Source organism: Dryobates pubescens, chromosome 25 (genome assembly GCF_014839835.1).
Source record: "Dryobates pubescens isolate bDryPub1 chromosome 25, bDryPub1.pri, whole genome shotgun sequence".
In the NCBI taxonomy this organism is placed as follows: domain Eukaryota; kingdom Metazoa; phylum Chordata; class Aves; order Piciformes; family Picidae; genus Dryobates; species Dryobates pubescens.
This window is the reverse complement of record NC_071636.1, coordinates 7,341,342-7,357,102: the sequence shown is the minus strand read 5'-3', so window position 1 is coordinate 7,357,102 and position 15,761 is coordinate 7,341,342. Positions and strand designations below refer to the sequence as shown.

Genomic DNA, 15,761 nt, shown 5'->3' with positions numbered 1-15,761 from the left:
CTAGTACAGTGACAGTGAGGCAGAGCAGCAGAGGCTGTGTCTGGGCACAGCTACACAGGCACAGACAACAACCCCCTGCTCTGACTTCCCAGCCTCCAGCCATGAGTCTTCTGGAGCCAGAAGCTGCCACCTGCACACACCAGCTCAGCAACATCAAGGGCCCAGCCATCACACACATGGAAAATTCCACTTCATAATTTTGAGCTCCACAACAGCTTGTGGCAGCCAGTACCACAATTTATAAACTGAACAGAGGGAAAAAGGGCCTGTTTTAAATCTGCTGTTTACTGGGCCACTGCTGTCACTATTTTTTGCTCCGACTCCCATGGGGGGGAGTGGTGGTGTACCTTTACATGTAAGCTTTTGCCATAGTGATGTCATTCATACTCCAGAGTTGCCTTTCAGAGTCAGGACAAACAAGCCACCTCACACTGATCCCTTCAGAGAGCAATGGGAAAAAAAAAAAAAAAAGAGACTGAAGCATCTTCCTCATCATTTGGGTGCAGCTGGGTTACTTGCAGTCAGTGCTGTTGACATGCACGTGGCTAGCTATTGCCAAGAGTGGTATGAAATTTGGAACAGAAAACATCCTGCCCTCTCAGAACCTTAGGAGGGTAAAAGGAAGTAATCAAATCTCCCACCAAAACTAAACTGAAGGAAAAAACAGAAGTGCTTTGCCAAACAGAAGGACCAGGGCTGATCTCCACTTCCCCAGCACTTGTTTACCAGTTCAGACCATGAGCAGGGATCTCTCTCCCAGTTTGTTAGTGGCTTTCAGTACTACTTGGCAGTACCATGAGCAGCAGGAATACAAGTGCAGAGACGGATGAGGATAACTGCAGCACAACCTGGGCCCAGGATAACTTCTTTCACCGTAGTGTTTCTCTGATGTTCAAGCAGCCAGGCCAGAGGCTGACATGCCTGTGTCACACAGGGCCTCTTGCTTTTACTGTCTCTCCCCACAGACCCTAGAAAGGGGCAGGCTCCAGTTTTTCCATCAAGGATTTGATCCAACTGGTCCCATTGATCAGTTTTGTAGTGGCTATGACGTACTCTGTGCCTCCATCTTCCATTTGGGACAGAAACCTCAGCGCAGCAATTTCAGCATACGTTACTCCTCCCAGGAAGAACACCAGTGTGACTCGGTTCTCACCGTGCTGACCTGTGTTCAGAAACATGTGACATGTTGTCTTAGGCCTGTCCATCAATTCTCAGTCAAACTCAAAATGACCTAAAGCTAAAATAAAAGGGGACAGCTGAGTTAGAGAGGAAACCTACTGGGTGGAACCACTGGACTTGGGGCCAGGAATGCAGGGTCTGCTCCCAACTGGGGTCTCTTTGCAGAAGGTTCTTTGCCTGCCTAGGCGAGTGATGCTGACCTTCATTGTAATGTTCCTTATTAAAGTAATAGTTTATTTGAGCACTCTGGTGAGAAGTTAAACCAATGCACAGCTCTATAGCACATTAATAGCAGGCTGAGTATATGACTGGATGTTTCAAAGAGGCCAGAAAGCTGTCAAAAATGGGCAAGGGAGACCTACCACTGCAGTGGGACAGGGAGATGAGAGAGATGCCTGGACTCTGCCAGCCTAACAGAGATGCACTTCCCTTTAAAAAAAAGGTGGAAATAAAGCAAAACTTACGCTTTTTCTGAAGGCCAGTAGGTAACTGCTGTCTCTCCTCAAAATGGGGACCTGGCAGCATCTTTAGAACCTCCTCTATGCTCCTCCACCCTGGCCGAGCCAGTAGCTGTGCCAGGCGTACGCTGAGGGGAGCATAGCCGCTGTACACATAGGAGATGTCATTTGGGTTCTGCAGAAGAGAGCAGAGGGGGAGCAGCAGGTGACTGCCATTGCAGACTGCAAAACAGCATCGGAGAAATCATAACAAAAGTAGGGAAGGTTTCCTGCTGCATATAATCCTGTAAGGTCAGACCTAAGACTGACTGCTGAAGTGCACATTTACCTGTTCATTCACATCATCCATCCATAAGCGCAGGGTCTTCCTGATGGTTGGGTAGTTATTCCTGCCACTTGTCTGAGGTTTCAGGAGTCCTGCCTTCTCCAAGTTGTTTAAAGTTAATATATGTTCATAGCCATAGGTCTGCAATGTGAAGAATTCACCTTTAATACCATGTCAGCAGTCTATGACTAGAGTGGTTAACAAAAAAAAAAACAAAGGCAAAGATGTTTGTTTAAAAAAAGTTTTTTGTTTGAATCTCTCCAGAGTGTATCCAGTTTAGTGTTTAAATCATGATGGCAAAAAGTGCAATGATAGAAGCTGCTGTGTCTACATGTTGTAAAACACACACAAACACCTCCTGAGTCATGGCAATCAGCTCAGACTGCAGCCTCAGCGCTTTCCCTGTGCACTGGACATCAACACCCCCTATGTCTAAGCTGTGCCTGTCTGAAATGCTAGAGTTGTAGAGCTGATGCTTTGAGGTGGCTTTTATCAGATGTATCAATCCCAAAGTTAGAGCCCCACCTGCAGAATCTCTCTTTTGTAGTAGTCCAGAACCTTCTGCTTCAATCCACTGTTGCAGATGGATTGCAGGCAAACGAGACGCAAGATCTTGATTAATGGATGTTTTTGAGCTATGCAGTCTTCAATGTAATTGTTAACCTATTGAGAAAAATACATAAGCTGTTACTTAAAGATCTGTTGAAGTACTTGTAAGACCTGGGAAGAAATGCCATGTTTTGCCAAGTATCTCCAAAATAGCTCTGACAGCAGCTCAAGGCTATCAGCACTGGTTCCACCCCGAGTCTTTCTAAAGCACATCAGTTCCACAGTCAGTAGTTAGAGACACACATCAGAGCTCACCACCTTGACACTAGGACGACTCAGACATCATCAAGATCAGATGCTTCCTCTCAAAAGAATCAAACAGAAAAAAACCCAAGCCAAACCAAAACAGAGAAATACATTGTAGTTGTGTCTACTTACCTTGTCTGTGTCTATTCCTGACATGAACTCCTGTTCCACCGTTAAATTATCGAAGAAATCTTCAGATGCTTTGGGGAAAAAATGAAAATCAATACAGCTGCTGGCAGCTTCTTTCCTACACTGAACATTTTAGCAGAGATGCATTGAATGGAGCCAAGCCAATTTTTCTCAAGCTGAGTGATGTCCATCAAATTGTCTTGCACCTTGCTATAGTCAGAGACTGCTGAAGGAATACTCACTGGTGATGTCTTTGATGAGTTCTGCAATGGAGGTGTGGTTTGCTAGAGAACTCCTTGCAGCCTGCATGTGTGGCAGCTGTGAGACAAACTGCTTGATCTCTCCAACGGTCTTTGCGTGGTGTCTTTCCTAAAGAAATCCATCATTTAGGTTAGGTCTTGTTCAGATCAAGAACACCAACTAGTAGCTTTTTACTGTACTCATTGCAACAGAGATCTGCAGTCTTTTAAAAAGACAAAAGATTTTAAATGCTTACACAAAAGCCACAGTATTACCTGTAATGGTGTTCTGACCACCAGAAGAGGCAGGACATAATACAACAGGATCATTACACTTTTTTTCCCTTTATACCAGCGTTACCAATTACTTTTCTACACCTTTGACTTCAGCTGGCACTATCTGCTCGTTTCCCTACCAGCAAAATCACCTTCTTCGTGCAAAGACAATTGCTTTGCTTGTTGCTAGTAAACACAGAGCTCAGGTAACTGCAGCTGGAGATGGGGACATGTCTACTCAAAATAGCAGTGACAGGTGCTACAGAACCAAGCTGCCATTCACTGTACCTGGCTGTTAACAATGTCCCAGGTTTTGATCAAGATCTGATGAAACACAATGAAGACTTCAGCTCTCAGGGCAGTCCAGAGGTCTGTATTTCATTTGGGCTACTTGCCTCTTGATGCAACTTGGAACAAAAATAGTAATTTGACTCATATGTGAAGGGTTTAAATGGGCAAGTGCAGGCAGGAGAGTGATAATGAAGAAGCCTGCAATTTAAGAAGCCCTCTGCTGCCAATATGCTGCTGTTTCATTATCACCCATTACCTCTGACAATGTCTTGATTACATTTTTTTTGTTAACAACTAGTATGAATAGTCCCTCTTTAGCACCTTCAGCACTAATACTGCAGTAACTAGGAAAGGAGGCTGAGCACACAGTATTTCAGTTAAGATACTGCTACCCCATCTTAAATGTAGCAGGAGTGAGGAGGCAAATCAAAAGCCAAAGAAATACTACCAAACAGGGTATCAAGTTCTCTCAAGAATCACCATGAAGTCTGAAAGCAGAAATATGTGATCTCAGTTTATGTATCATCAACAGGATGCTTTCAAACAAAACCATTAGCATACCCCCAGCACTCTCAAGCTTTATCTAAGGTTTTACAGTTCAAATATCCTCTAAGTCTGTCTCACATCCCTGTTGCTTTATGCCAGCCAAAACACTCTATGTACATTGTGGAGTTTTATATCTAAAAGCCTCAGTGAATACAGAGGGGAAAGGGCCTTTTGGTTAACAACTGGTAACAACTGGAGCAAACTGGAATTAAGCAGTAAGCTGAGATTAACTTTTGCTCTCTTGCAGAAGGAAGCAGCATCTGACTGTTCTGCAGGCTGAAGAAAGCAGTTTCTACTAAGAGATGTAAAGGCTTAACGCAGCAGAGGTGTGGTTTAGGCTAGCTCTGAGACAAGCTTTTAACAGTGAGGACAGGAAAAGTCCCAGAACAGAGGCGTGGAGAGAAGAAAGGATCCATGTTACTAAAGGATTCCTGAGAGTAGATTTGACCTACTCAACAGAGTGGAGTTGATCTTATGCCTGGAAAGTATCTGTTTTCTTCTGGGGGATTACTCCATGGCATCAGCTCAAGCTGGAATCATAACCCAGCTGAATACAGACAAAAAGAATGCCCAAGCATTTGCAGAGTCAGATACAGGCTCACCTCAAAGGCTGCTGAAATGATCTTGGCTTTCTTGCTCAGCACCGACCCCACGGCATTGAAGTTCTTGTCTCGGATTTCAGCATACAGCTCTTCAGCAGAGTTCAACTGGAGCTTCTTGGGTTCTGTGGGGAGATCTTTCCCACCCTCACCCTGCTTCTTTGGGGCAAACTTCTCAGGAGGGAGTTTCACATAAGCTATGAAAGGAAGAGGAATAACCCTTGTAAGGACTGGAACTTCACCTCCTGAAGAGCCGGAGAGCTCTGAACAGCCTTTCACAAACTGTTCCCATCCCCTCAGCATGGCACGGAGGGTAAAGGCAGACTCTTTTACTCCCACACCATGTGTTCTGTGTCACTGTGTCTGCACCTAGCCATCATCTATAATATGCCCATTTAACAACCACGTGCTGTACTCCACTCCCAGTATTAGGGAAAAAGAGCCAGAGCTGATCTTGATGGGCTAGCTAGCTTGGGAATGAACCAAGCAGGTGAGCTGCTCCCACACCGCAGCCATTTAGTGAGGCAGGAACCCACCTGACACACTGCAACCTGCCCCAGCAACCAGAGACCTGCCCCAGGCCGGCCCCACTCACTGTTCTGGATGCCATAGATTTCATCTATCAGCCCCTCGTAGGTCAGCTGTGTGGCCAGTGGTGTCAGCAGGTCCACGTTGCGGTCCAGCAGCAAGAGAGTATCGAAGACAGGAAATATCGAGTTCTGGCTTCCAGGGAACTCACGCTTCATCCTGATCATCATATTGGCCACATGCTGAAAATGAATCATGCTGGTCTGGTTAAGGTGCAGGCCACAAGAGATGGATTTGGTTTCTAGGCCCTGCAAGCTTATGCAATTATGGGGCACAGCTGTGGGTAAAGGAAGAGACTGGCGGAAGGTACAGAGTGGCAGGAAGTGCAGACTGGCTGAGAGATGGGGGTAGGATAAGATCCATAAAAAAGTCCTCAGCAGCTCAGCAAGACAGTGACAGCGTCAAAGCCACATGCTTATTACAAAAGGCACCAATAACACTGTAGGTTGATCAGAGAGAACAAAAAGTGGTGTAAGTTATACAGAGAGGACAAAAGCCAAGGCAGGAGCAGTAGGTTACAGATTTCCTGCTTTATCCAGCCCTTCTGCTACCAGCTGGGTAGCTGCTAACTCTCCAGAGCAAGAACTGCTGAAAGCACAAAGGCAGTGCATCTATGAGGAAAATGTGTATGAAATCAGACTTAAGGAACAGCAAAGATCGTTCTTTTGGCCAGAGATAACAAAGATCTGAAGGCCAGGATCCTGAAATTCCAATATCACAAGGGTCTGTGGCTGGATTAAAAAAACATCCCAGAGGTGCATTTACCCAAATGTCCTTAAGGCACTTCCAAAGCACAAGAGACATTTTTCCAGCAGCAGTGCTTGCCTTACCCGGGCACACTCGCCCTTCCCAAAGATCTGTGGGATGGTTCCATAGAGAGCCTGCAGTGTCATCAGCCCCTTTGCTGCATGGTACAGACTTGTCTGGTCACTCTCCAGGTAGCATTCCTAAACAACAAGAAGGATTCCTGATGGAGGGGGTCAATCCAACACAGCTACTTCCACAGCAGAGCGTGATCCATGTGAACAGTTCAGAGAAGATAAAGGATGGGGAAAAACTATGGCTGTTGGCAAGTACAGACCTCATCTATGCTGTCACTACTTCAAACAATTTGATCACACCAGTCGCTGAACCCCATTCCCAGTCTGATGGTGAGGAGTAAGAGAGCCAGAAAGTGACTGCTAAGAGTTTCTCTCTAATCAGGCCACCCTGAGCACACATCACCTCATCACAGTTGCCAACAAGCAGCTGCAAGCCCTGACATGTCCCCTGGGCTATGCTTAATAAGGCTGAGATGGGCCAAAGGAACTCTCACACTTTTCCATCCCCAGACACAGCATTCTGAGAGCACAGGGCACACAGCTGGTGTGTGACAGTGCACAGTATTAACTGCCATACAGGCTGTTATTGACACAAACTCTGCTCACTCTTTGCAGTGATGGAGGATTTTAAGCCTCATGATTGCCTGATTTGTGAAAATAACACCAGCAGTTGAAGCTGGAGGAACTAGGATGCAGCGAGATAGTAGTGATTGTTTCTTCAGTCTTTAGTTAGAAAACCCACAGGCTCAGTTCAGTGCTCAGGATTAAGCCACATCTGCTTTGCAAGGCCTTCCCCTGCTGCCTGGGTCACCAACAAACTGCTCTGAGAGATTTGTAGTAAAGACTCACAGGCAACACAAAACCACACAAGGTTTTTCCTCAAAGATAAGAAAAGTGCTCACCTTGAACGCACTCTCCGACTCCATGGAAAGCAGGTCTCCATCAAAGGGTATCAGGTCCAGGCTGTACTGCTCTCGGTGGATGAAGGACCCCAGCACGCCCTGCTCCTTCAGCCACTGCTCACAGAGCAGGCTGCGGCGTGGCACAAAGAGGATGTGGAAGTCCCTCTGGGGAGAGCGGCCTCTGTCTTCCCTGCAAGAGTCACAGGCAGGAGCACAGCAAAGGGTAACTCAGCTGGTAACTAACAGACTGTGGGCAGGGGCACTGCATTCAGAAGACAAGAGAATGCCATGCTCAGTTGTTACTGCCAACTGCCATTCCTAGCTTTGTGTTGCAGGTTATTTTTTACCCAGCCACATGCATCTGCAGCCACAAGCCTGAAAGCAGGGCAAAGTGACTCAGATTTCCTGCAGTGCTCAGAATCAAAGCACAACTCATTCCTGCTAATCAGAAGGAATGCACATGTTAAGAAGGAACACACCTTCTGCACTGCCAGACAAATCCCCTTCCTTCCCAAGGTGTCTTGCACCCCAACTCAAGCTTGCCCCAGGGGCAGCTGCACATAGTTCCCCATTATGAGCCTAGATGTGGCAAACCAGTTCCAGGCCAAATCTGTCCCCTCCATCAGGAGCCCCAACCTGCTGCCCAGAAGAGAACCACAAGCAGACTCCCCCTTGCAGCATCCACTGTACCTAAGCACATTGTCTGTGATGATGTCCATCAGTTCCAGCTTGGGCCTAACGAAGAAGATTATGTTCTTGACATCAGCTTGGGGCAGGCGGCCTGGCTTGAGAGTGAACATCTTTTCCACCTCATGTTCCTAAACCGGAGTAAAAACATTCACGAGCTGTGGGGAACTCCAGTGACAAGTGAGTATTATGCTTATCTTTAAATTTGTCTTCTGAAGTAATCTTTCTACAGACACCTGTCCATGGCTTAGAGCTATGATTTGCATGAAACAGACCCAGAATTTTGGATGTGCTGTTCTGATAAGAACAACTGAGGGAACTGAGGTTGCGGAGTCTGGAGAAAAGGAGGCTGAGGAAAGACCTCATTGCTCTCCACACCTGGAGGCAGGTGGGGGTCTGGCTCTTCTCCCAAGTATCAATCAACAGACAAGGAGGAAATGGCCACAAGTGGTGCCAGGGGCGGTTTAGGTTGGACATGAGGAACCCTTGCAAGCCTGGATCAGGTTGCCCAGGGCAGTGGCAGAGTTGCCATCCCTAGAAGGGTTTAAAAGTCGTGGAGATGTGGCGCTGAGGGACTTGGTTAGCAGCAGACTTGGTAGTGTTTCATTAACGGTTGGATTCGATGATCTTAAAGGTCTTTTCCACTACAAACGATTCTATGACACAGCCCGGCGGCTGAGGGACCCACTACCACCCCTCCTCCCGACCCTGTCGCGGCCCTTACCTTGAGGAGAGAGTACTGCGCGATCAGCCCGAAGGGCCCGGTCAGGTACTCGTCCCACACGATGGCCTGCGGGAAGGCAGAGCGGCGTCAGGCCCGGCTCGGCTCAGCCTGGCCCGGCGGTGCCCGGTCCCGTGTCCGTCTCCCTCCCCCGCGCCCCGCGCACCTTGGAGCCCGCGCACTTGTCCAGGAACTCGCGCAGCTCCCTGCGCCCCGCCTCGCGCAGCGCCGTCAGGTTCACGCGCCCCGAGCTCAGGTGCGCTGCCATCGTCCCCCCGCGCCGCTCACGTGACGCCTCCAGTCACCTGCCGCTGGTCACGTGATAGGAAGGGCGGGACCTCGCCGTCTGCCCGGCACCACGGCGCCCCCTAGCGGACGCCGCGTCACCCTCCGCCGCACCCAGTCCTCGTGGTACCCGGACCCTCGCGCTGGTGCGCCAAACTCTCCGGCTTCCACACGTCTGGTGACGCCAGCAACGTTCCTCGGCCATTACCGAAAGCCTGTTGCGTCAGTAGCGACGTCCCACAAGGTACTACTGCTTTTCTATTTAGTCACATAGTACAAGGGATGTTTGTTCCCTGCAGTCTGTTGCATCCTGAACACAAACCAATTCTCCAGTGATTCCACTGAAGTCAAATCTCTGCTCAGTGTCGGCACACTGAAGTTCAGGGCTTGTTTTCACAGACTGGGTGCTTCTAGCAGTGATAAACACTGATATTTAGTTAGTGCCAAGGGTGGGCGTGCAGGAAGGCTCTTGCTTAGGCTCTCTCCTGTGCAGACCAAGGCCGCTGATACACATTGTGTGCCACCCTGGGGTGGCACAGATGACGGACATAAAAAAAAATAAAAAGGTCATGCATCTAAAGCCAAGGGATCATAAGGGTAAAGCCTTATCTATGGCCAGTGGCCAGAGAGGACTTGTTCATTCTGCTGCCCTTGGTCCCCCTCTGTGAGCTCGTGAACCCAGTTCCTGAGCCCAAGACGTGAAGCCCAGGCTGAATCCAGCCCAGAGTCTAAGGAAGATCAAAATTGGTTTTGCACACAAGGGTAGAGAATTGGTTTTGTATTCATATTGCATTCTTTTTGTTACTGTTTCATTAAAGCTGAGTTTTCTTTTCCAGTCCCTGAATCTCTTTCCCTTACTCCTTCTTCCTTTAGGAAGGAAGAAGGGCTAACAGCACATTATTCATCTAGGGGCCAGCCCAACCCTCATGCTGGACAGAGAACAGAAAGATCTGAATGAACACACATCTTTTTTTTTTTTTTTTCCAAAATATAACTTTAATATATATATGCATATATACACACACACACCATACACACACTATAGAGAAGCTGAAAGAATGAAAAAAAGGACTGTCCCCAAAGCTGTTCGAGATCTGCACAGCATATTGGTTTCTAGAACCACCACAGCAGCTCCATTTCTTACCTGCTTCACGATTTCACGTCTCATACTGTCCTCAAACCGACACCCAAAGCTTACTTTCACCAAGCGAAATCACAACCAAAGGAGTCAATGAAAGAAAAAAGGTGAAACAGTTCTCAATCCAGTCCAGTGTCAAAAAAAGCTTAAAAATCTAAATGTACAAATTCAGCCTTAAAAGGGTTTAGTGCAAATATGAAAATTAACAGCATAATTTTTAAGGTACTTAAATAAGCTTTAATAGAACTATAGTGCTTCGTTCCTATACATCTTTTCCCATCAACAGATGCAACAGCATGGGGGCATTTCTTGTTAGGAGTGGGGACAAACCCAGAACCCTGGGAAGAAACAGCATAAAGTCATCTGCTAAATCATTTATTTATATTTCATTGAAGTTTATTAAAGGGAGGTCAGGTATTTATTAGTGGAGGAGCAAAATAAGTATCAATTTACTCATTCTGGAGTGGATGGGCAAGAGGAAGGGGAGCGAGTGGGTCAAGAAACGCTGTCCCTTTTCCTGACATTCAGCACAGACAAATGCTGGTGGTGTAAATCGTCCGCTGAGGACACAGGGAGTCCCTGCTGGCGCTGTGCGGTGCGTTAGAAGGTCTCATCGTCATTGCAGTCAGCCGTCCAGTGCCCAAACATCTCACAGGTATCGCAGTAGGGACGTTCTTCTCTCCTGCTGCCGTGGTAGGCCGAGTGAGGTGTCTCCTCCAGCATCTGTGCCTGGGTTGGACAATCTTCGGTGTCATGAAGATCAAAGCAGCCACAGATATCGCAGAAGAGACGAGGTTTCTTCTTCGACAGGCTTTCCTCCTCACTGCAAGATAGCACCAGCACAAGTCAAGCGGGGAAATTCTCCTTCAGAAAGGTGACAGGCCCACTGCCCTGCCCGAGAACCTGTCTTGGAATCATCAAGGCTGGGGAAGCATAATGATCAACAACAAGAACAAGAAAACCTCCCCAAACCCAAAACCTCTTCTTGAAGATCTTCTGACATCTCAACTACCTGGCAGTATCCCTATAATCCCTTGTACCAAACTGCTCTATGTAAATATTTGCTCAAATACAGACCTTATTTTAAAAAGAAACACACCTGAACTAGTTTCTCTTTTCCCTTGAAAGAAGAGATCTGAAGTCACAATATATCAAGCAGGTTTTAGTTCTGTTCCCCTGGACTGGAGATCTCCATCCCAATTCAGCTACTGGCCTCTTGAGAGCAAACATTCTTCTACTTAACTGGGAAAGGGCCAAACTCAACCAAGTCTAACACCATGTATGTTATGATACATCAGTGTTTGTGACCTGTACAGAGGATTACTTTGCACTAGCAGATGCACCACCGTAATGGACCTAAGAAGAAGGCTGGACTGATGACTAAATACAAGAGAAAGCTACGTTTGTCCTTCCCAATGGCTGAGCACAAGCTAGTGCATTGTGCAGATGATAAGTGACTGCTGCCAACAGTTCCCCAAACACAAGCCAAGGTTTCCTGTAGGATTTGTACCTGTCGTAGTTGTTTATCTCCTCTTCATTGCCGTTGAGGGCTGCTTCACACATTCGTTGTATTTTCAAGTTCAGTTCTTCATTTCTCCTTTGCAGATCCACTATCACGGAATTGAGGAAGTCAATCTGTGATCATGAAGAACAAGGACAGTCAGCAGGGTGAGGACTGCACTTCAGAAAAGGCCAGCAACAAAGGAATAACCCTCCAACTGACACTTCAGTTCTGCATGAACCCTTACCACTGGATCTGTGTTACGGAGAGCAACCAGGGACATAGAAAACATGGAATGGAGCTTCCCAAAGGGCCTCCCAAGACCCTTGGTGTGACTTCTGGCTGGGGAACTGGTAGTTTTGCCCAGCCAACACATCTAAGACATTGGTAGGTCTCAGCCCACCATCAATAGATTGAGTTCTTGTTCTAATGGAACATTTTGAACACAAATCTTGTCGGGTGACTCTGATCAGAGCAGTGTAGCTGCTGCTCTGAGCCTGCAGTGCTGGTGGATACTCTCAGAGCTACGCTGCAGCAGCGGGCACAGCAAAAGTAGAGCCACAGAGATCTGCAGGCCAGCACTGCTGAATGTCATCAAATAATGCCTGGCTAATTAACACAGTGGATAAAACAAAGGAAGGCAAGAAGTGGGACAAACCTCGTGCTGATTGGATGGAAGGGTTGTCAGCAGCAGGTGAATTCAAGGAGGCAGAGAAACAGGAGAAGATTGGAGATTAGTGTGTGTTAAATACTGCTAGCTCTGTACAGACTAGAAAGGACATTTTTTAACTAACATCAGTGATCTAATGAAGAGTTTTACAGTGAGCAGAAGGTGTTCCTATTCTAACCATGTTTCCCAAACATTTGTCACAGACCACCAGTCACATGGAAGAGCTTCCCATGCCCATTATTATAACCTACTCTCTGATACATGTTTTTCCCTACTACCAAGGACATACTGACTGAGCAACTTGCACCACTACTGCTGAGTAAACTTCTGCAGTTAAGAATCTCCAAAGATCAATGTTTCCAACTGCAGAAGCTCAGAAGTAGCATTGGAGCTCAGGAAGCCCACTTCTTCACAGTGGCAAGCACCACAAATTCAGGTGGGTCACACCTTATTCCTTACTTATATCCAGAGAACCCTCCAGAAAGAACACCAAGGAGCAGTTTGAGTGTGTTCTGCTGTGCTGTACCTCACCAACAGGCCATTAGGTCAAACCTTGCTATCTTTGGCTTCCTCCTTGCTTCCTTCTGCTCCTGAGTGAACCTGAATGACTTGCCCAAGATCATTTGGTTCTTACTATTTCCTGCCATTAATATTTCCCTTCAGAAGCAGAAGTTTACAAGACAAATCTACCCATTATAATTCTGATGTACAAAATCTGATTAGGAACTGTATTTGGAAAAGTATTTCCCTCTGCCCACAGACACCATCATGTTGGTTTTGTGTGTTGATGTTTCAGATCAAATACCTGCTTCTCTTTTGCAATGTCATCTTGAAGCAGATTAGCAGCAATGTCACCTTTAAAGGAAAAAAACAAAGGAGGTGTAAGTATCCAGTAATCTGAATTATGAAACACACAATAGCACAGTCAGAGACTGCAGTAGTTGTCTCTGGTATCCAGAACATCTTATTCTTGCTGCTTTCTGATCACTCTATGCAAGCTTAATCAGGGTGACTTCTTTAGGACCTGTTTTTGACCACTGCCTTACAGAAGCTTATTCAATACTGGACGTTACATATTAAACCACAAAAGGTGTATGGGTGATGGCCAACACTGGCAGATGGGCAAAGGACACTCCTCTCTTGAGAGATGAGGTTGCAGTGGTAGAAAGCCTCAGCAGCTCAGCATAAGGTAAGCAAGAATATCTGCAGTGTGGGATCCTCACTCTTGTGCTCAGGTGCTGGGTTTGTTATGATGCCTGCATGTTACTTCGCAGCTACAGCAAGGAAAAACAAAACCAGTCTGAGAGAGGCTTTTGTGCAGAAGCCCCACCACAGACAGGATGAAGTTTTATGGCTTATGCACATTTCACTTCAGGTCAAACTGCCCCCACCCTGATGTCAGTGGGGTTAACTGGCAATGGCAGCAGCTGTCACATTTTGCAGCTGGACAGATTTCCTTCATTCCTGTCTAATGTGTGTCCTGCAACAGGGAAGTCACATTTCTCAGGAGGTCCAGTTTGTTAAGCCTCCTTCTAACCACCTGGTTAACAGCTGCAAAATTTGACAAGGTTAAATCTGAAGGCAGAGCCAGCAGAGAGGCTCCCTCCCTCCCTCTCTCTTTTACCTGAGGAGCTACTTAAAGGCTGTTCATTGTTTTCCTTGAGTTTTTGCTCCAAGTTCTTCACCTTTTCCTCAAGTTTCAATTTATCAGACTCCAATGACTTAACCACTGACTGCAAGGTTTTTGCAGAGGCGTTTTCTCCACGGAGCACTGTGATCTGTAAGAATTATTGGAGATTGCTTAGGCCTCCCAGAATAAAACCAGATCACCAAGGCAACACCCTTAGAGGCAAAGGCTAAAAGGGCACCAAGAACACAAGCTAGAAGTCACCTGAATAGGCACAGAGATCTAAAGATTTAGTTCTAAGGTTTAACTATGCTAAATAAAAGGAATTAACCAACTCTTCGGCAGGAAGCACACGAATCCACGCGCTTCTAGCCATAACTTAATCCCAAATGAAGAATCATCCCACTGTGCTGCATTTACCTCATTTCTGAGCTTTTCCAGTTCCTCATCTTTTTGTGTGATCAAGGCACTAGTAACATTGATGGATTTTTGTAAAGATGCTCTCTCGTCATCAATTTCTTTTTTTAATGTTGATTCTCTAAAAGAAAACCAAACACCAAAAGTCACCGAAAGAATGGGTTATTGGAGTCGCCTAGAGAAGTTATTTCAAGTATGAGCCTACTGTAAGAAGTGGTTCTTAAAAAAAACCAATATCAAAAAAATCAATTCTGTACTTGACAAGGATTTTATATCTGAATAAAACATTTCAGATGTTACAACTGTGGAAACAAAGCAAAAAATGTTACCTAGGTAGAACATGCCAGAATCTGCATAGCATCGTATCCATTTGAATTTAAAGGAGCAAGTTACTAGACTGGGGAGATACAGGATAAACAAACACATTGCACAATGTTCCACAAAAGCTAACTCCAGAGTTTTGTTACTTCTTGAAAATTACTAACGAGCAACAAAACACACATGCAAAGCTCATTGTACAAGTTGTCATGCAAAGCACTGATGATGCTGGAAATATCAGCTGGTCCTCACTAATTTCAGTGGCATCATTCTTTCCAGAAACATGGAGTTTCTGGGCCTTTACCAACTACTGCTTCAGCACAAACCCATGCGGGATTTGTGTGGGATCCGTGTAAGAAGAGTTAAAAAGCAATCCTCCGGCGCAGGCACAAACCCTTTCTGTGTGCTTATGCCCACTTCTCCCAACCTTTTTAGCTGATCTAATATGAGAGAGAACTGCCTACAAATCCTGTCCTGACACTGATGTTAAGGCATTACAGCTATGACATGCTCCCACTGGGGCTACTGAGTCCTGCTAGGTCACACAGTACACAGATAAGTCCTCTGATGTGAGGATATTGTTACAAAAGCTTGTTACTCCACAATCCGTGTTTCCTTCTCTGGGAGGGAAGCTGACTTTTCAGAGCCCCAGCAGTGCTCAGCAGCTGGCTGGCAGCTCTCAAGTTTTCCATGCAATTGCAAACATTTTGGTTTAGATGGTCATGGTCTCACTGCCACAGTGAGCTGCTTCTGTTCTTACTAGTTGAGGGTGCTGAAGACAAACTAGGCTACCTGAACGTGAACCCACCACCCAAAGCCCACGGAGTAGCCAATACTTCAAAGATACTAAGCGACGTAAGGATTTCATTGAATGAAACTGTAATACATTCCCTAAGAACTGTTTGGGGGATTGAGAGCAGAACACATCCTTGTGGGATTGGTTAGTTTCAGATGGAAAAGTTTTCACATCCACAATGTCTACAGTTAGTGAGAGCCATGATACCCAGCCCATGAAACAGTAAATCTCACCCACTCAAGGTAAACAGGAAACTCAACAATGAGAGCACAATTAATGCAATTCTTTCATTGTTAAGATTATACTTGGGAATGAAGACAGCAAGTGGAGAATCTGGGGTTTAGAAAAGCTGATACAGCTACCAAATAAGAACCAAAAGGGTGTTTTTTGGCT

General features: G+C 46.2%; 2 protein-coding genes across 10 annotated transcripts in view; both read right to left on the bottom strand.

Annotated features, from left to right (window-relative positions):
- Positions 1-460: 460 nt before the first annotated feature.
- VPS33A (VPS33A core subunit of CORVET and HOPS complexes) lies at positions 461-8,906 on the bottom strand. The gene is made up of 13 exons (XM_009909598.2): positions 8,783-8,906; positions 8,620-8,685; positions 7,899-8,026; positions 7,209-7,398; positions 6,316-6,432; positions 5,493-5,667; positions 4,901-5,094; positions 3,189-3,315; positions 2,950-3,017; positions 2,488-2,625; positions 1,966-2,103; positions 1,644-1,812; positions 461-1,162 (listed from the first exon to the last, which is right to left on the bottom strand). The coding sequence occupies exons 1-13, from the start codon at positions 8,882-8,884 to the stop codon at positions 969-971; spliced, it is 1,806 nt and encodes a 601-aa protein (XP_009907900.1). The 5' UTR covers positions 8,885-8,906; the 3' UTR covers positions 461-968.
- A 975-nt stretch (positions 8,907-9,881) lies between these two features.
- The window catches only part of CLIP1 (CAP-Gly domain containing linker protein 1), a 71,515-nt gene continuing 65,635 nt past the window's right edge, over positions 9,882-15,761 (bottom strand). For 3 of the 9 annotated variants that reach the window (XM_054172886.1, XM_054172888.1, XM_054172887.1), the window contains 3 exons: positions 14,258-14,375; positions 13,835-13,988; positions 12,354-13,065 (listed from right to left, as the gene is read on the bottom strand). In XM_054172886.1, coding sequence (XP_054028861.1) covers positions 12,977-13,065; positions 13,835-13,988; positions 14,258-14,375 — 361 coding nt within the window. In that variant the 3' untranslated portion in view covers positions 12,354-12,976. Of the gene's footprint in view, positions 10,863-11,549; positions 11,675-12,198; positions 12,205-12,352; positions 13,066-13,834; positions 13,989-14,257; positions 14,376-15,761 lie in introns of those variants that run through there. The other 6 variants (XM_054172890.1, XM_054172889.1, XM_054172891.1 and 3 more) reach the window with 4 other exon arrangements.

Coding starts and splice junctions, on each gene's coding strand:
- VPS33A (XM_009909598.2), bottom strand. CDS start 8,884: ATGGCAGCGCACCTGAGCTCGGGGCGCGTGAACCTGACGGCGCTGCGC. Junction 5,095..5,492: donor AATCTATGGCATCCAGAACA/GTGAGTGGGGCC, acceptor TTCCTTTCATAG/CTTATGTGAAACTCCCTCCT. Junction 1,163..1,643: donor TACTGGCCTTCAGAAAAAGC/GTAAGTTTTGCT, acceptor TTCTGAACACAG/GTCAGCACGGTGAGAACCGA.